This window comes from Myotis daubentonii, chromosome 6 (genome assembly GCF_963259705.1).
Source record: "Myotis daubentonii chromosome 6, mMyoDau2.1, whole genome shotgun sequence".
Lineage (NCBI taxonomy): Eukaryota > Metazoa > Chordata > Mammalia > Chiroptera > Vespertilionidae > Myotis > Myotis daubentonii.
Genome location: NC_081845.1, coordinates 26,060,100 through 26,077,523, shown reverse-complemented (window position 1 = coordinate 26,077,523; position 17,424 = coordinate 26,060,100). Strand labels below are relative to the sequence as shown.

General features: G+C 39.3%; 1 protein-coding gene across 1 annotated transcript; it reads right to left on the bottom strand.

Moving 5' to 3' along the window:
• Positions 1-2,768: 2,768 nt before the first annotated feature.
• SMIM28 (small integral membrane protein 28) lies at positions 2,769-6,812 on the bottom strand. The gene is made up of 2 exons (XM_059699603.1): positions 6,289-6,812; positions 2,769-3,267 (listed from the first exon to the last, which is right to left on the bottom strand). Exons 1-2 carry the CDS (start codon positions 6,397-6,399, stop codon positions 2,884-2,886), a joined length of 495 nt encoding a protein of 164 aa, XP_059555586.1. The 5' UTR covers positions 6,400-6,812; the 3' UTR covers positions 2,769-2,883.
• Positions 6,813-17,424: the final 10,612 nt, after the last annotated feature.

Below are 17,424 nucleotides of genomic sequence, written 5' to 3'. Positions count from 1 at the left end.
TCCTGTTTGGTGAACCCAGTTGACTGCAGGTTAGGCTGATAGCTTCAGAAAGAGTTTACCGAGAATGTCGGGTTATAAAATGGCTCAAAGCTACATTTATACGTCGAGTTTTCTCTAACCCTGTTACCATATGTTTGTGTACATGGAAGCTCACCTGGATTTTGTGGCCCCTCACGTTACCTAAAGTAATGACGTTCAGCCTGGCCTTCATATGAGAATCACTGGATCTGTTTCTATTTAATTGGTCTAAGTGTGTCCTGGTGTCAGTATTTCTAAAAGTTCCTCGAGTTATCTATCCCACCAGGCATCTAGGGTTGAAATCCACTGGTCTGTACAAGGGTCAGCACACTTTTTCGTTAAAGAACCAGATAGTAAATATTTTGGGCTTTGAAAGTCATATAGTCTCTGTTGTGACTACTCAATTGTGATGGAGCAGCCATAGGCAAGTGGGCATGGCTGTGTCCCAATAACTTTGTTCATAGATGCCAACATTTTAATTCATTTAATTTTCATGTGTCATGAAATATTCTTCTTTTGATGTTTTATTCAGTTATTTAAAAAATGTGGAAACCGTTCTTGTCTCTCAGGTTGTACGATAACAGGTTGCACGTGCGATTCGCCTATAGGTTGTAGCGTGGCCACGCCTGGCTAATAGTTCACCTGTTCCGCAGCTTCAGTTTGCTTCCATAAAAGAAAATGTTTTCTTCCCTCAATCTCAGATAACATTGCAAATGAGTCCTGGCTTTGACTACTTATTTTAAATAAGTCTTATTAGAACATTTTAAAACATGGCAATGCATTTCCTTAATAGCCTTGGAAATTGTAGGAGTTGACATGCTTTTTTCTAGAAGTAGCAAGCCTGGCTTAAATGGTGTAAAGCAGTAGGAAGGGTGTGCTCTCACTAATATATAGATAGTTGCAGGTTTAATTCAGCTGCTCTGCTGAATGCAATCAACCCAGGGGTTTTCCATCTTCTTCACTGTTCAGATTAGCCCTGGCTGTTGTCTTACCTCATGGTTGCAAGATGGCTGTAGCAGCCCTGGGCATCACATGCAGACACATAACATCCAGCAAAGAGGCAAAGTGTTTCCTTTCATGTGTCTATTTTTAACATTAGGCAACCTTTAAAAACAAACAAACAAAACACAAGCCTTTCTTTTTTATATAGGTCTTCCCTTAATCCCCAAAACCAAATCAGTCATGGTAAAGGCATCGAGATCCGCATGATTAACTATCAGGATGTAAGTCCCCTGATGTTGGAGGGCTCTGGTGTGACTTACATAGGTGGCTCCAGGATCCCAGAACCAAATCAGGGTTCTGTTAACAAGGAGAAGGAAGACAACACAGTTGGGAGAGAATCAACGGAGTCTCACACAGAACTAGAGCCTTAGGATTAAAAAAATAAAAATAAAACCCAAAGCAGGCTGTCTGCTGAGCCACTCATTTCCATTTATTTACTTACTTCCCTTAAAGACCGCAAGGGAATTGTTCCATATAGATCTCCCGAAAGAACTTGCATTCATTTGAACTCAAATAGGTTACGTTTTGCTTCAGTCCTCCAAGGTACTATTATTCCTACATTTATAAAGAAATGTATCCTATTTTAGATCATTTTATTTTCCTAAAACTGTGCCACATTGCATATCTAGCATTAAAATGTTCACATCCAAAGCGGTTTAAAAAGCCACCATTTTCTGTTCATTGACTGTGAAAAAAGGTAAAAAATATTTTCCCAAAAAGTTATATTGTGGAATAAGAATTTAAGGACTGGACATGTCACCCCCCAGCCTCATGGGTATTCTGATCAGTCTCCCAAGTGGCACGTGACCCACCTCCACCTCCCCACGTGAAATCACAAAGGGGGATTTTTATCTAGTCCCAACTCAGATGTGCTCATCCTACTGCGAGGCCTGACCCCCGTCCGGGCACGGACTGAAATTCCCATTTGTGGTTTTCCGTGGGAGGTGCTGCAGCCCAGGGCAGAGAGGCCGGCTCTGCCTCTTCGAGGCATTGAACATCGGACTGCTCACTTAGACTCCCTGAGCTCTAGTTTTGACACCTGTGAAGCAAGAGTTTGAACTATGTGATTTATAAGGTTAGAGCTAATCCATGTTGCTCAGGTGACCCAAATTCTGACCTTTACCCTCCAACGCTACACGGATTTCTACTGCGTGAGTGCTGCTTGGTGCGGGCCTCCCTCGGTCACAGTGTCCCCTGAGAAAGGGTGTCAGAGCAGCAGCCCTTCGTCCCCCGCTGTTGCAGGGCGACACGTGCCCACGCGGCTAACCCTGCCCTTCCCACCCCAGGAAGCAAGAGCCACACTAAGGAGGAGATGATCTGGGAGAGCTTTATTATTTTTTGAACAAAAATGTCCGCAAACATCTGTACTTGCATTATTAATATTGAGACATTTCACCGTTATTCACAACACCGTGGACCACTAGGCTCCAGAGGTGTTTTTCCTCCTGGAGCTCTAGCCGCCTGACGGCCTCGCCCAAAGGGAGGCCAGGAGGCCCCGGATAGGCCTGTGTAGGAGGCAACGTTGTTATTTGTGGCAAAAGCAGTTATCTTTGGCTTCTCAGCATTTTTCTGTTGTCTCTTCGGAGCTAGCTCTTATGCTCACTAGTAATTCTAATTCCTTTTCTCAGCACACATAGAACTTTCCTTTTATTTACTTTTTCCTCGCGAGCGTTACACATCATAGAAGAGCCCGGGCATCTTTAGCACGACCTGGGCAGGTTTTTCCTTAAGGAGCTTGAGGACGGGTTCCCTGGACTGACCTGTGTCCAGCCTGCCCCCAGCCTCCTGTCCCCCGCACCCGGGGGTCGGCCTCCTGGTCCATGCAGGGGGAGAGCTGGGTTTTAAATGGTTTCCAAGAGCAGTTCAGACGGGCTCATGCGGCCCAGGTGGCCCCTGTTCCTCCGGCAGGCCCAGGCGGGGGGCCTCCTCCCCAGGCGGGCTCCTGGTGGCCTCCTCGTAGGAGGGGGGCAGACACGCGGACAGGGGGGCCGCCTCCGCGGGCAGGGGCGAGTAGGGGAAGTCCTGCTCCCCGCTCCAGGGCAGGCCCGGCAGGAAGTCCGTGTCCTCGCCCGTGGGCGGGTGCTCGGCCAGGTCGATGCTGAAGACCTGGCCCTGCGCCCGGGGCGCCCTGCAGAGGCGGTACAGGAAGAGCAGCAGGAAGGCCAGGAACAGCACGATGGTGGCGGGGAGCAGGATGCACAGGAAGGGCTCCACGTCGTCTTTGGCGGAGCTGACCTGCTGGGTGCCCTGGGGTGAGAATGCGACGGAGTTAGGAGATGGCGACAGACGCGCCCTGCCTGCCTTTCATCTCTCATTCTTCTGATCATGACTCACTCACTCTAGAAATCACTCGTTCGTTCGTTCGTTCACTTATGCCAATGAGCTTGAGCCTCCATGGAATAAAGCGAAGTGACAAGGTAAAGTACGGATTTAACATGTCCAAAATTCACACGGATGACACCCTGCAGTATTTTTCCTAAAGGATACATATTAGAATACATTTTAGAAGGTAGGCCCACCACGCATTCTTTGAATAGCTCTATTTATGTATTTTCTTTAGAATTAGACCAATAAACGTTTTATTGCCACAAACGAATCCTATGGAACTTAATTTCTTTAATTGTGGAGCAAAATGTGACATGTACTTATATCACAGGTAAATAACACTTCTAATCTGATTTGATAGCTGATTCTTATAATGATAGATTTAAATTTTTCTTCTTTTTGTTCTTGAAATATTTGTAGGATAAAAATGGAAAAGTTTGAACTCTTAAGGAAAAGAATTGCACATAAATTCTTGATTTTTAGTATTAGCTCAGAAGATAATTATGAGTCCTGATGGAGTAAATACTATAACAAGCATGAAATGATACTTGAATAGCAAGGTAGAAAAATAACACAAAAATAAATACTGTTGCAAATTGCATAGATGTTACTTTACATGAAGCTACTAGGAAATAACGAAATATTAAAAAGCTTCTTTATTATATAAAGCATACAGCAGCAAATGTAAATATTTGTACCCACTTCTAAGAGGGAGATAAAAAAAAATTAAAGCCTTATAATTGTGTTTAAGACAACAAAATACTAAGCTCCTTATCGACTTGTTTAAAATAAAACATAATAAAACTGAGCTGGGTTCTCTTGATTTTGGTGGAAAGAACAATTGTTTTTCTGATCATGACCTTCTAAGGGGCTGGCTTATCTAGCATTGACTATATAATTATTTTTACTTCTTAAAGAATTTACAAGTGTGTGTTGACTGAAAATTGGGTGATTTAATATTTGTGCTGCCAGATGTTTGTCTTTGGTAAGATATTTTAGCTTAAAGTGCACAAAAATGAAAGGTTTTGTTGGGAAGCATAGTGTATGGGTTTGAGCACTCTGGCTTTGGATTTCAGAACACTTTCTAGTACCTGTGTGACCACGGGTCACTCGCTGGTGCCCTCTGGGCCTAGGTCTTCTTCTCTAGGAAATGAAAATAACATTTTTGAATGGGTTGGCGTGAGAATTTAGTGAATCACTATATGTAAAGCACTTGGTATTAGGTGTTTATTATGTATTTGTATCTATTGATAGGCTGAAAATTTAGTGAGGGAAAAATTTGACATTCCTAAGTTTGTATTTTAATACATAAATATTTTCAGAGAAAATATATTTTTATGTGTGTGATTCTTAATCTTTCTAAACTATGGATTCTTTCTGTTTTCTCACACATAATCTAGTTTATTATCAGAACTATTCACTTAAAATCTGTTGTGATGTAATGAGGGACTTTGATTACAAAAGCTGTAAGAGTAGATGGACTCATAAATAATTTACCACAACTTTTAAGAAATCAAAAAGCAACTTAACTATGTTTTCTCTCTCTAAATGAACCATTAAAAAGTTTAAAGCTATTATCTCTTAGTACTAAAAAAAATCACTCTTCAATCTTGATAAACATGGGCCATTTTGCATGATTTTTTTAAATTCCCCATCCCTTTTATGGATGATCATAGTTTCTCAACAGTTGTGGGCATCAACATTTAAATACTCTATTACAGACTGGAAGTTCAATATGCATAAGACATAAAGATACTTAAAGTTCTATTTAAAAGGTTTTATGTAATAAACTCTGTTATTCACCATTATGCCACTTTTGGTATTATCAATAAATACTAGCTGCAAAAATTTGTGAAAGGAGAAATACCACAGTCTACTCCTGTAATCAGAACTTCCACGGGCAGAGTTAAATTGTCCAAATACTGAGGGGCAGTGCTTATCTGATGCAGCAGATTACCACAATTTCTTGAGATAAAGAGTTCCTGTTTTCCAGCTAGGAGATGCATAGAGCTGCAGGACACATTTATGGCACCCTTAATTTGCTTACTTACTGATTCATGATAGGTTCAAATTGTTCTGCTTTTTCAAAGTGCAGAATGGACGTCTTTACTTCTTTAATTAGATGTCCTGATTTGTTCACTTCCTTCAAAGTGGTTTCTTAACTTTTAATATATCTCTGATGTGTATACTGATGTAAAGACATTGTTGTTCAGGGAATGTTTTAAAGGAATATCCAGTTAAAAGTGTAACTGCTGAAAAAAATATTATATATACATGTATAAGTGTTTTTCTGTAAAAGGTGGTTTTGCAGAACTTACATACCAATCGGATCAGCTGATTTTCCAGAAAACAAGAAAAAAAAGTCTGTTTCCCTTTTTCTTAAGGGATAGCGGTCCCACTCATTTCCCTACTGATGATAAAATTAATTCTGAGTCTTAGGTTTCTACCAATATTTTACCTTAATGCTTCTCAGCTTGAAGCTTCTTTGGTGATTTCCCAGACAGAACAGAGCAGCTGTCTTAGTTGAGACAGAACCTCCTTAACCCTTTGCTACCCTTTTGGAAGTAAGATCTTGGCTTCTCTTAGAAACAGTGGTCATTACTCAGCCGGAGAGCCAAAGGAAGTTTCTTAGTTTTGTATGTGTAGACATTGCTTACTGAGCAAAGAACAAAACTGTAAAACCAAGGCATAACATTTTGTTGGCCCCTAACTTCAGGTATTCTTTGACATACTTGATATATCAGGTATTCTTAGAATATGTGTGTCCAAAGAAATACAATTTCAAGTTACTTCCTTAGACCACGCCAATCAGTGAAATCGGATTTTTGTCATACCCACCATGTAACATGTTGCCACTAAGTTTTAAGATCCTAAACATACAGGCATTGTTGGTTTAAACCTGATGTACTTGGGGAAGAAAAGGCAGAAGTCATAGGTACAGACCTGCAGCTGGGTTTCCTGAAGGGGTAGGCTTGGTTCGCTTGTCAGCCACTCGTAGGTGCCCCTGCCGGCATGCCCGAACTTCCTCCAGCTGCTGCCCAGCAGGCCTCGCATGTTTTCATCCAACCGGTGCCCCGCTCGCCCTTCCACCTCGCTGCCCAGATTTCAGCAGTGCTGCTCGTTCTTGGCCCGGGTCCAGCTTGGATGTGCTGGGCTGATGGCTGTGGGTAAACTCGTTCTCTAATGAGTGACAACAGGGAAAAGAAACCAACCAGAGAGACCTCTCAGGGCTGATTGTAAGTAAATTCAGTGCCTCTGGATTTGCTTCCTGGCCTTTATCACTGTAAGGGCTGGCATCAAATATCAGATGCGAAACAGGTTTCAGGCAGAGGAGTTCTCTGCGTTAGCACCATAGTGCAACGAATGGTCTTAGAGAATAAAGAACTGATTATTTTTAGACATAAGACCCTCTTCCTTCCTCTCCTTTCCCGCATCCTTCTCCAGAGACAGAGCTGAGCCAGAAAAACTACCCAAGCTGAATTTCCTTTAATTATTCCTGGATAATATGGTACAGAGAGAAGGGGTATTTGGTAGAGAAACAAGACTCATTAATAACATTTTAGTGAATTATTTAGATGAAAGATGCTAATGATAATGTTGTACAGAAGCCAGACAGACAATAGCTGAGACTGGCTGGAATGTTTACTGGTTTCAATTTAAAAAAAAAAAAAATCAAATTACCGATACCAGAACAGTCTGACTATCTTGTAAAATATAACATTATTTGTAAACATAAAATAAGGAACGTTCAATGTAAAGGTTCACAGAAGTAACTTTGGGATGTTTACTTCTACATATTTGCAAAAACATTTAAGACGTGGTTGGATTCTCTTTCCTTTAGGTAAGTAAGGTTAAGCTTCACATTTTTACCCAAACTGTTGCACCTCAGCGTTGAAACTACCCACATCCTTATTTAAGCATCATTCCATCCAAGTGATTGCCATGACGCTGAAATAATATTTCTTAATTGGGTCTTTTTTTTTCCCCTTAAGAGTCTCAATCACTGGCCCCAGTTGGTTTATGGATAGGTTTTGGGGTGGTGAACTCTGAACTTTGCAGATACATCTAGTTTTCTTGGAAGGATCCATAGTGTCCACCACCTTTTCAAAAATAGATGCTCTCCCTGCTACAATTTGGTACTTTGCCAAACTTCTTATTTATGATAAAAGTTTGCACTGAATTTTTCAGTGCCTCAATCAGCATCCTATTGTAGAACTCCTTTGTCATTTCATCCTTTTATTTCTTACTAGAGGCCCAATGCACAAAATTCGTGCAAGGGGCTCAGCCCTCGCAGAGGCGGCAGCTTGCCTCAGCCCTCGCAGCCCCAGCTTCGTCCGGAAGATTGTCCGGAAGGACATCCAGAAGGTCGTTCGGCTGTCTGGCCTAATTAGCATATTACACTTTTATTATTATAGATTGAGGAGTAAGTTGATTTCGTGCTTTCAGTTAAAATGTTGCCCTGTACCATTGATGTGTTTCTATTTTAAGTCAAGCCCATAACCTCACACTGATAACACTAGAAGCACCTGGCCAGTCCAGTATTTTCTTTGTTGCATGTCACTGGTTTTGCCAATATTATGACCTCAACATGGACCATCCTTCCCCACCTTATCTACTTACTTAAATACCTTCAGATTGGAAGTCTGGATCAAAAGCATTACATATGCATCTGCAATGTTGACTCTCCTCCAGCACTGAATGAGTAAGAGAAAAATTCTTGCTTCCATGGATATGTTTTTGGGGACCAAGAGAAACAAGTTATGCAAATAAGAAATATATATCAGAAGGTGACAAATGCTATAGAGAAAAAGCAGTGAAGGAGCAAAGTAAATGCTGAAGGAAGGAGAGCATTTTGCAGGAGGAAGTCAGCATCTCTTTGTAGGGAAAGTGATAGCAAAAAGCTATCATTTAAGGGGACTGAGCAAAGAAGAGAGGAGGGAAGAGCATTATAGACCAAGGGAACAGCCAGTACAAAGGCCCTGAGGCACGCACATACCTGGTAAGTTCTTACAATGCCAGTAGGTCAGGGTGGCTGGAGCACCCAGCCAGGAAAAAAGTCGAAGATAAGGTCAGAGAGGATATGTGGCGGTGGGAGGGCAGCACAGAGTGCACGGTTGATAGAACATTGTCAGAAATTTGGCTTTTACACTAAGTAAAAAGGAAGAGCCACATGGAGTTTTTGAGCAGAGAGTGATGAGATTTGACTTCACTTTAAAAGGATCACTCAGGCCTCTGTGTGAAATAGAAATAGGGGTTAAGGGCAAATGCAGGGAGACCAGTTGGGGGCTTTTAATAATTCAGGGAGAAATAATGGTCCCAGGGTAGTCGCAGTAGAGGTGGTGAGATTCTCAATTCTAGATATATATTAGGGGCAGAGCCAGGATTTCTTGATCTGAACATGGTGTAAGATGAAAAAAAAGATCAAGGATTCTGTTTTAGACTTGGGAAACTGGAAGGTGACTGCTGTCATTTGCAGAGAGCGGAAAAAACGAGAGGGCATGTTGTCTTAGTTTTTAAAGATTGGGAGTTGAATTTCAGACCTGGTAAGTTTGCATTGAGTTTAGATATTTGAATTTGGCATCTAAGAGTGAGGACTAGGCCATAGAGAATAGTTGGAGTTCATTGGCAGGGAGATGGTATTTAAAGCTATGAGACTTAATTTGCAACAACATGGATGGACCTAAATGGTGTTATGCTAAGTGAAATAAATCAGACCGAATAAGACAAATACCACATGATTTCACTTATATGTGGAATCTAGAGAACAAAATAAATGTACAAACAAAACAGAAATGGACTCATAGATGCAGAGAACGGCCTGCGGGTTGCCAGATGGGAGGGTGGTTAGGGGACTGTGTGAAAAGGTGAAGGGATTAAGGAAGTACAAATTGGCAGTTACAAAATAGTCACAGGGATATATATAAAGTACAGCATGGGGAATATAGTCAATAATTTCTCAACAAATGTGGTTCCAGGTGGGTACTAGAGTTATTGGGGAGGTGGGTGTCACATTGTAAATTATATAAATGGCTAACCACTATGATATCTACCTGAAGCTAATATAAAATAATACTGAATGTCAACTGTAATGGGAAAATAGAAATAAAAATTTAAAATAACTATGAGACTTAATGAGATTACCAAGGGAATGAGTGTCTACAGGATGGGGGAGACAGAATGAGTGGCCAGTAAGGTAGACGAGAAACCAAGAGTGTGTGGTATCTGGGAATTGAAGGGAATTATCTCTATCTCAAAAGCTACTGTATGGTCAAGTAAGATGATAAATGATATTTACAACAGGATTTAGCAAAATGTGGGGAAAAGGTGTCTGTCATTGATTATTTTGACAAGAGCAGTTTTGGTGGAGTGGTTGGGAAAAACCTTACTGTAAAGGTTATAAGAGAGGAAGGGAGAAGAATTGGAGATAGTGAATATAAACAAATCTTGGGTTATTTGGCTTGAAAGGTGGGCAAAGATGTAATACTGAACAGAGACATGGAATCACAAGTTATATACTAAAGCAGCACGTTAACAGATTATAGAGGAAAGAGGACATCAGTATTTGTCAACCCTTAGCAAGCCCACTTCTAGGAATTCTCCTGAGGGAATCATCTGATGAGTACTCAAAGATACATGTTGTTGAAAGATGTTTTAGCACCTTTTAAATGTCTGTCATAACAAATAGCTAGAAATAAAAAATTCCACAAAATGATAATTGCTTACTAAAATATACACGTATAAAGACATTATCATCTAAAAATAAATTCCAGAAAGATGTGAACATACCACATATTGGGAGGAAGTTGTAAGAAAACTGCACATTTATTATAAATATTATAAATGTATATGTCTCTGCATATAGAAAAAATTGATGTTACCAATGGTATTTTTCCCAAGTGATGGGATCACGAGTTGTTTTTTATGGGACAACAGGTCTTCTTTTTACTGATGAACATTTTATAATTGTTCTCTGAATGTGTGTCATATAAACCAGACATAATAATTTCCAAGATTTGCCCATTCTTGAAGGCCCACATAAAGGCCATGTTGCTATAATAATTCTGCCCTCCACTAAAATTAGGAATGAATCGCAATTTTCTCTAGATTCCCACAGCATGTTAGGTATTCCAATATTATAACTCTTATTTTAGTCAGCTTTATATTATTTCAAAACTAAGTTGGGGGATGGTTAGTTGACTTGTTAAGGACTTACTAACGAGTTACCTATAATAATGGCCTCTGGCATGACTTCCAGTATATTGGGATGTGCTTAGCCTTTAGAGCAATAGCCTGAATGTGCTATAACTACCCACAGCAACGCTATAGTATTTCAACTCTAAAGACTTATACCTGTGTAGACTTTAATAATTTAAGTTTTTAAAGAAGGCCTCTATAGTCTGTCCTCATAATTTCAATACTTTTTTCCACACTTCCATTATTCCCATGTGCTTTTTAACTACCTAAGAGTCTCCTGTTTAAGACTTTCATAGCTTGATTTTAATTATAAATACTAACTACAGTTAGTTTAAAAGTTTGATTAGCTACTTCAAAAACTTCTCTAAGTATTTCAGAACTGAGAGAAGAGTTTTTCCATGTTTTGCTTAATTCTTCTCTCTCAATCTTTTTAAAATATCAATTTGTCTTCACCCATATGATTGCTCTGTTTTTTCTTACTTCCCTTAAATTCACAATTGTTAATTTGCTACTATAATTTCAAGAATTACCAAGACTTCTAGGTTTTCTGGTTCTACTGGTTGGTGGATCATGTGGACATATGAGAATTTTATTTCTTCTGAGTCAATAATGGTGAAAAGTCCCTGAAAATTAATGGTCAGGGAAGATCCAAATAAACTAAAGATGCTGGTAAAATAGAATTCTTTTTCATATTTAATTTCTAAACCAGTGGATACATTTGGATTTGAACAAACTGGTCAGTGTACTTTTTAAAGATGCTATTATACGAATTAAATAAGCTTCTATTTGATTAGGATGACTGAAAAACTAATCAGTGGCCTGCAGGCAGCACTGTGACAAATCACTCTGCCTGAATCAGAGCTCCAGGGACACCCAGGGGTTCACAGAAAGGTCAGCAGATCTAGTCTTGGTGTTTGTTCAACTTTGGCCTTATAAACTGGAAGCAAAGAGACAGTTTGACTAAAGTCACCAGCAATATAGACTGAAAGAGGGAGGTACCCCATTATGATTTTTTTAAACCAACCAAAAATAATAAAAAATAAAAATTATTGATATGAAGTTTACTTTGGAAAAATATAAACACTTATGGAACTGGAGGTTTTTAACAGAAAATGTAAACATAATTTATGGAGAATAAAACATTTCTATCATCCCAGAAATTTCCTTTCTTTTTTAGCCAACTACTTTTTTTTTTATTTCTAGTTGCAATGGAGGAGGATTTTTTAAAATCTTAATTCTTCAGAAAAATCGGGGAGCAGGATATGGAATTTATGAGGTTAATGATGTTCTCTGGTTATGAACTCAGATATTTCCAAACATTTGACCTTTGGTTTTCTATACCTGGAGAATCTTGGTATATTTAAAATAGGATAATGATCACAAATGTTTGGAAATCAAAATGGTACTATTTTCTTTTTTAATCCTCACCCGATGATATGTTTTTTACCGATTTTAGAGAGAGAGGAAGGGAGAGGAAGAGAGAAACATCCATCAGTTGCCTCCCGCACATGCCCCAACTGGGGATTGAACCCGTAACCCTTCCATGCATGAACAACGAATGCTCCAACCACCTGCACCACACTTTAAATTCTTGAATTTAAAGCAGGAACTAGTAGACAAATGTAGTTAAGTTAAAAATCCTCATGTAATTTGTTTATATATATTTTTATTCATGTATGATAAGTGTATCGGGGGGGTGAAGGAACATCATTATTTAATACCTAAATTGCCATATATTGTTTTATAATATTAAGTTGCTGGAAATTAAGCAGTTGCTTATACATTGTGCTGCTACCAGAATCCCCCCAAAGATGTTCCCAATAAACTACCTTTAAGCAATGTTCCCAAATGTTTTGGGGAAAATTTTAATCTGAATGAGAAATTCAGAAACTAGTTTGGAATGGAGCAAATAGTGTAACCGACATATGTTGGATATATTGTTATTCAGGAATATGCAGTAGATTATGCTGGACATTGAAAAGAATAAATAGAACATCTACTAACTGGTTTCAATACTGGTTTTAAAGTCTTCATTTATATTAAGGTCTTTTCACTCTGATTAGAAATATTATGATATGGAATGCCCAATGGATTTGATTTCCTCATTTGAAATCAAAGAGAAATGAATTCCAAATTCATTGTGACTATTTTCATGTGAAATCTGACCATTGAGACAAAAATATCTTCCTTCAACAAATAAATCTTTAAGTAGTTATATAATCAAAGTCACAATTTATAGCTTCCCAATATTCCTTACCTTATAGACATCAGTCAATACTTACATGAGTTTGTCCAGACAAGAACAAAACTAAACAAACACCTGTCACCTCCCAAAACACGTGAGTTTGCTAAGAGAATAAAATCTTTGGTGGGTTTGTGATTATAAGTAGAATTATGGGAATTCCATTTCAGAATAAATTAGTTTTGGAGAGACCTTTTGGGTTGTCTAAGAATTTTATTTATTTTACTACATTTTTTATACTTCTTAGCTCTTTATTTATTTTTAATGTATATTTTATTGATTTTTTACAGAGAGGAAGGGAGAGGGGATAGAGAGAAACATTGATGAGAGAGAAACATCGATCAGCTGTCTCTTGCACACCTCCCACTGGGGATGTGCCTGCAACCAAGGTACATGCCCTTGGCTGGAATCAAACCTGGGACCTTTCAGTCTGCAGGCTGACGCTCTATCCACTGAGCCAAACTGGTTAGGGCAAGAATTTTATTTATTGATACTTTCCTTCATTCACTTTTTATGGTACATTAACTCCCATTATCTCATTCAGGAACTTCTGTATATGCAAGAAATAATCAGGGCCTTTTGGCAATATTTCCACATACACATATGTCTAAAATATTGTCCTATTAATTCCAAATAGTATTAGATAGATAGAATTAAACAAAAACCAAAAGAGAAAATTCCCATCCTCAAGGCATTTATCCCCTCTTCTCTTTTATTGTATTCTATCACAATTGGTTTTATTTGATCTGTCCTTCATATCTATATATATAAAAGCCTAAGTGACCGAATGATCAGTTGACCCATCACTATGACATGCACTGACCACCAGGGGGCAGACGCTCAACGCAGTAGCTGCCCCCTCATGGTCAGTGTGCTCCCATAGCCCACCTCCCATGGTCAGCCAACCTCCCATGGTCCCTCCCCACAATGGGCAGCCAGGCTGAGTGACCCCACCCATGCATGAATTCGTGCACTAGGCCTCTAGTTCAAAATAAAAGAACAAATAATTCATTGAGGGACTCTTCTCAATCCAGATATAAACATGGGCAAATAGTCAAAATAGTGATGTTTCACTAGAATCTCTTTAATATCAGACATGGACTTAATGACACCTAAACTGGTATGTCTGCATGGCCAGCCCATACTCCCCCTAGAGTGCTAATAAGGCAACAACTTGCCGGGAGAGCTTACACATGGTCCACATTTCTCTTCCTAAGCCTGCCCTCTCTTTGAGGTTTTAACAAAGAGGAAAAAATAGAAACTTAAAGGAATAACAAAGAATATAAATGATTCAAAATCTTGGTAATCTTAGCTTTTGAGTAACAACTGAAAACTAATTTTTTAATTTTATGAGAAATTATAAGATTTAAAACAACATAAATACCCATATACAAGTTAGTTAATATATCAGTGACCTCACATATTTATCTTTTTGTGTTTGAAAACGTTTTGGTTCTACTCTCTTTGAATATCAACTATAGTCACCATGTAATATGTTAGAGCACCGTTTCATGTACCTGCTTGTCATTTGTATGTCTTCTTTGGAAAAATGACTGTTCAGTTCCCTGCCCATGTTCCATCTCTTTGACTCTGTGCTAGTTAGTAATTCTTTCCTCTGTGGAGTAGAATAAGCTGTAAAACACATTCATCCTTGAGTTTTACATTTTAACAATGATATGTTTCCTTTATCCATGTTTTAGGTTTTTTTCCACCCTCAAAATTGGTTGGTAGTTTTTAGAGTTTCTTATTGCTAGAATTCTTTATTTTTGGGATCTATTATTAATTTATTTAAATATTTCCTATAACTTCATTTCTATCTGATCATTTAAATATGAATCCTTTAGAGTCAAAGTCTGTTTACTTTTGCTTAATCTCGCTCAGGAGAATGAGAGTAGATTTCCTTCCCCCCAGTATGTTTGGTAACTCTTAAAACTGAGAGCTCATGTTGAGTTCAATCTGATCTGTGGGAGTCCTGAGATCCTAAATTGAATATGTTTTCCCTGGAGATGATTTGTGCCCAGTACTATGGGGGCCACCAGCCGCCTGGGATCACTGTAGTCACACTTGGGAATGCAGGATTAAATGTGGGAGTTGCACATTCAGTTTGCCCGCCTCGTTGGAAACCCCAGGTCAGTCTTCTAATTCCATGGTGACAGGAGGTAACTCTACCCCACTGCTCTCTGCTCTGGTCTCAGCCTGCCTCACCCAGCTTGTCAAATTCTTAAGCACCGTGCCGTGCATTGCTCTCCAATAGAGTACTTTAAAATCTTATTTGATCATCAAGTTTTAAAATTTTTTGATGACTAACTTTAAGATCTAGTTTTCTAACAAACATTCTTTGAGCCATGCTATTCTAGTTCAACCTCTTCATTTTATAGGCAAGAAAACTGAAGCTATGTGACTGGTGCAGTGTTTCATGATGAGCCCATGTGAGAGCCAGGGAAAAATCCTTTACGTCATAACACCAGAGTGCTTTCTAAGCCTGGAAAGTTCCGTAGGTGGAACACCCATTTCTTCCCTGGCGGAAATGTTCCTGTATGTGACATGTCTCCCACTAGACACATTTCTACAAAGTATATTGGGGCACATATTTGTTAAAATATATAAGCAAATCTTAGATTTGAGTTTGGGGGGTAGTGAGGGAGAAGTGAGGTTGATGTTATCAACAATAAAAGGTATAGATATTGTTCTTGGTTAGGGTATATACTGTGTAGTATCCCAATAGTTAGGCTAGGTGACTTAGAAAGGTATTTGTATACTCTAGGGGATTTCTGTTGAAATACAGAGGGGCAAGGGTTTAATACTAAGTTCATGACCCAATTTATACAGATGAAAGCCTTTGAATTGAAATATGCATTATTTAACAGTCAGATTCTTTGACAGTAAATTTAACTTGGGGACATTGGATTTGAAATGCCAACTTTAATCTGCATTCCCATTTTAAGCCTTAAAAAACAGTATTTATAACACAAAATTTTGCTGAATTTTGTATTTCAATTTCTTGGCCTTCATATATTTTGCTTATAATTTATACATATCTAAGATTTGCAAATAGATATTTATTGTCATTGTTATAATAAGCAGTTTAGCATTGAATTGAAATTTGAAACTCTTTATTCCTCACTCACTAAATTATAGAATACTAGAGGCCCAATGCATGAATTCGTGCATGAGTGGGGTCCCTAGGCCTTGCCGGCAAACAGGGCCAATCGGGATGGTCTCGCCCAGTCCCAGTCGGGGCCAGGCTGGTGGGGGGAGGAACCACGGGAGGTTGGCTGGCTGGCGGGGGCGGGGGAGGGGGGGGACTGCAAGGAGGTTGGCCGGCTGACCCCGATTGAGGCAGATCAGTGCTGGCCGGCTGGGGAGAGGGACTGTAGGCTGGCCAGAGGGACGGACCAGCTGGGGGGAGGGACTTGGGGAGGTTGGCTGTGGGAGTGCACTGACCACCAGGGGGCAGCTTCTGCATTGAGCGTTTGCCCACTGGTGGTCAGTGTGCATCATAGTGACTGGATGACCGGTCATTCTGGTCGTTCGGTCATAATGGCCGCTTAGGTTTTTATATATATAGATGGTGTTTGGAAGATTCTTAGGTTGTGGAGTCTAAGTTCAGGGTCTCAAATTTTGAAATAACCACCAAGTAAGTAGTATAGATCTGGGCATGTGCCCTGACCAGGAATTGAGCCATGATCTCCTGGTTCATAGGTTGATGCTCACCCACTGAGCCACATCAGCCGGGTTGTTGTCATTTTTTAATTTGACAATCTAAGGAAAAAGAGGCCAGCGCCCTGAATAAATAGTCAGTTACTAAATGTTGGAAGAGTTGAACTTTGAATCGATCTGAGCTTGAGTGCTGACTGTTTCCTAGCCGGGCAGCCTTAGGAAAGTTATCTCAGCACAATTCCTTGCATATGATGACATGAACGGAGACAGCCTTGCTGCATTGTTGTGATGAGTAAAGAAGGCAGGTTAAGAAATGTGGTAAATGGCCTGGTGCCTGTGTTTGTTCTTCCCTCAGTCCATAGCTCTCTTTTCTATGTGAGCCTGAATTTAGCTCTGTTTCCTGGAAGCTAAGACAGAAACAAAAGCAAATAAGTACCCACTTTTAAAAACATCAATATCCAATACAAGATCAAATAATTGTTCCCAAACACCTTGGCTTTGAATTCTGGAAAAACTGGCCTCATCGTTCCTTATATAAGAAGACAAATGGATAATGTAATGGGCACCTACTATTAATATAGATTTATGGAAGACAAATTTGACAATTTCTCATATCGACCCTCTTTAAAAGCTGAGGGCATCACATTAAATCTTAATTCAGCGAAGGCATTTCTAAAGGAAGCTGAGATAATTTACTCTGAATGCATTGCCTCTCAACAGCACCACCTAATACAGGAATAAAATTAGAAATTCTAAAAATTGTGGATATTTAAAAACACCTTTAAGTTTGTCTTGTATATTAGTTGTCTCAGTTTATCATTTTTAAAGACGGATCCATAGGCTCTCTGTGTCACAGTCCTTTTGAAAACTTGTCAAAATGCAGATTCCTGAGTCCAGCATCATTCTTACTGGGTTACAATTTTTGAGGCAAGGCCTGGACACCTGCAAGTTCAACAATAAAATGGTTCTTGTGTACATTCCAA

What these genes read in the sequence shown, in the direction of transcription:
- SMIM28 (XM_059699603.1), bottom strand. Translation starts at nt 6,399, where the DNA reads ATGCGAGGCCTGCTGGGCAGCAGCTGGAGGAAGTTCGGGCATGCCGGC. An exon ending in TTCAGGAAACCCAGCTGCAG is followed by an intron (nt 3,268 to 6,288) that starts GTCTGTACCTAT and finishes TTCTCACCCCAG; the next exon opens with GGCACCCAGCAGGTCAGCTC.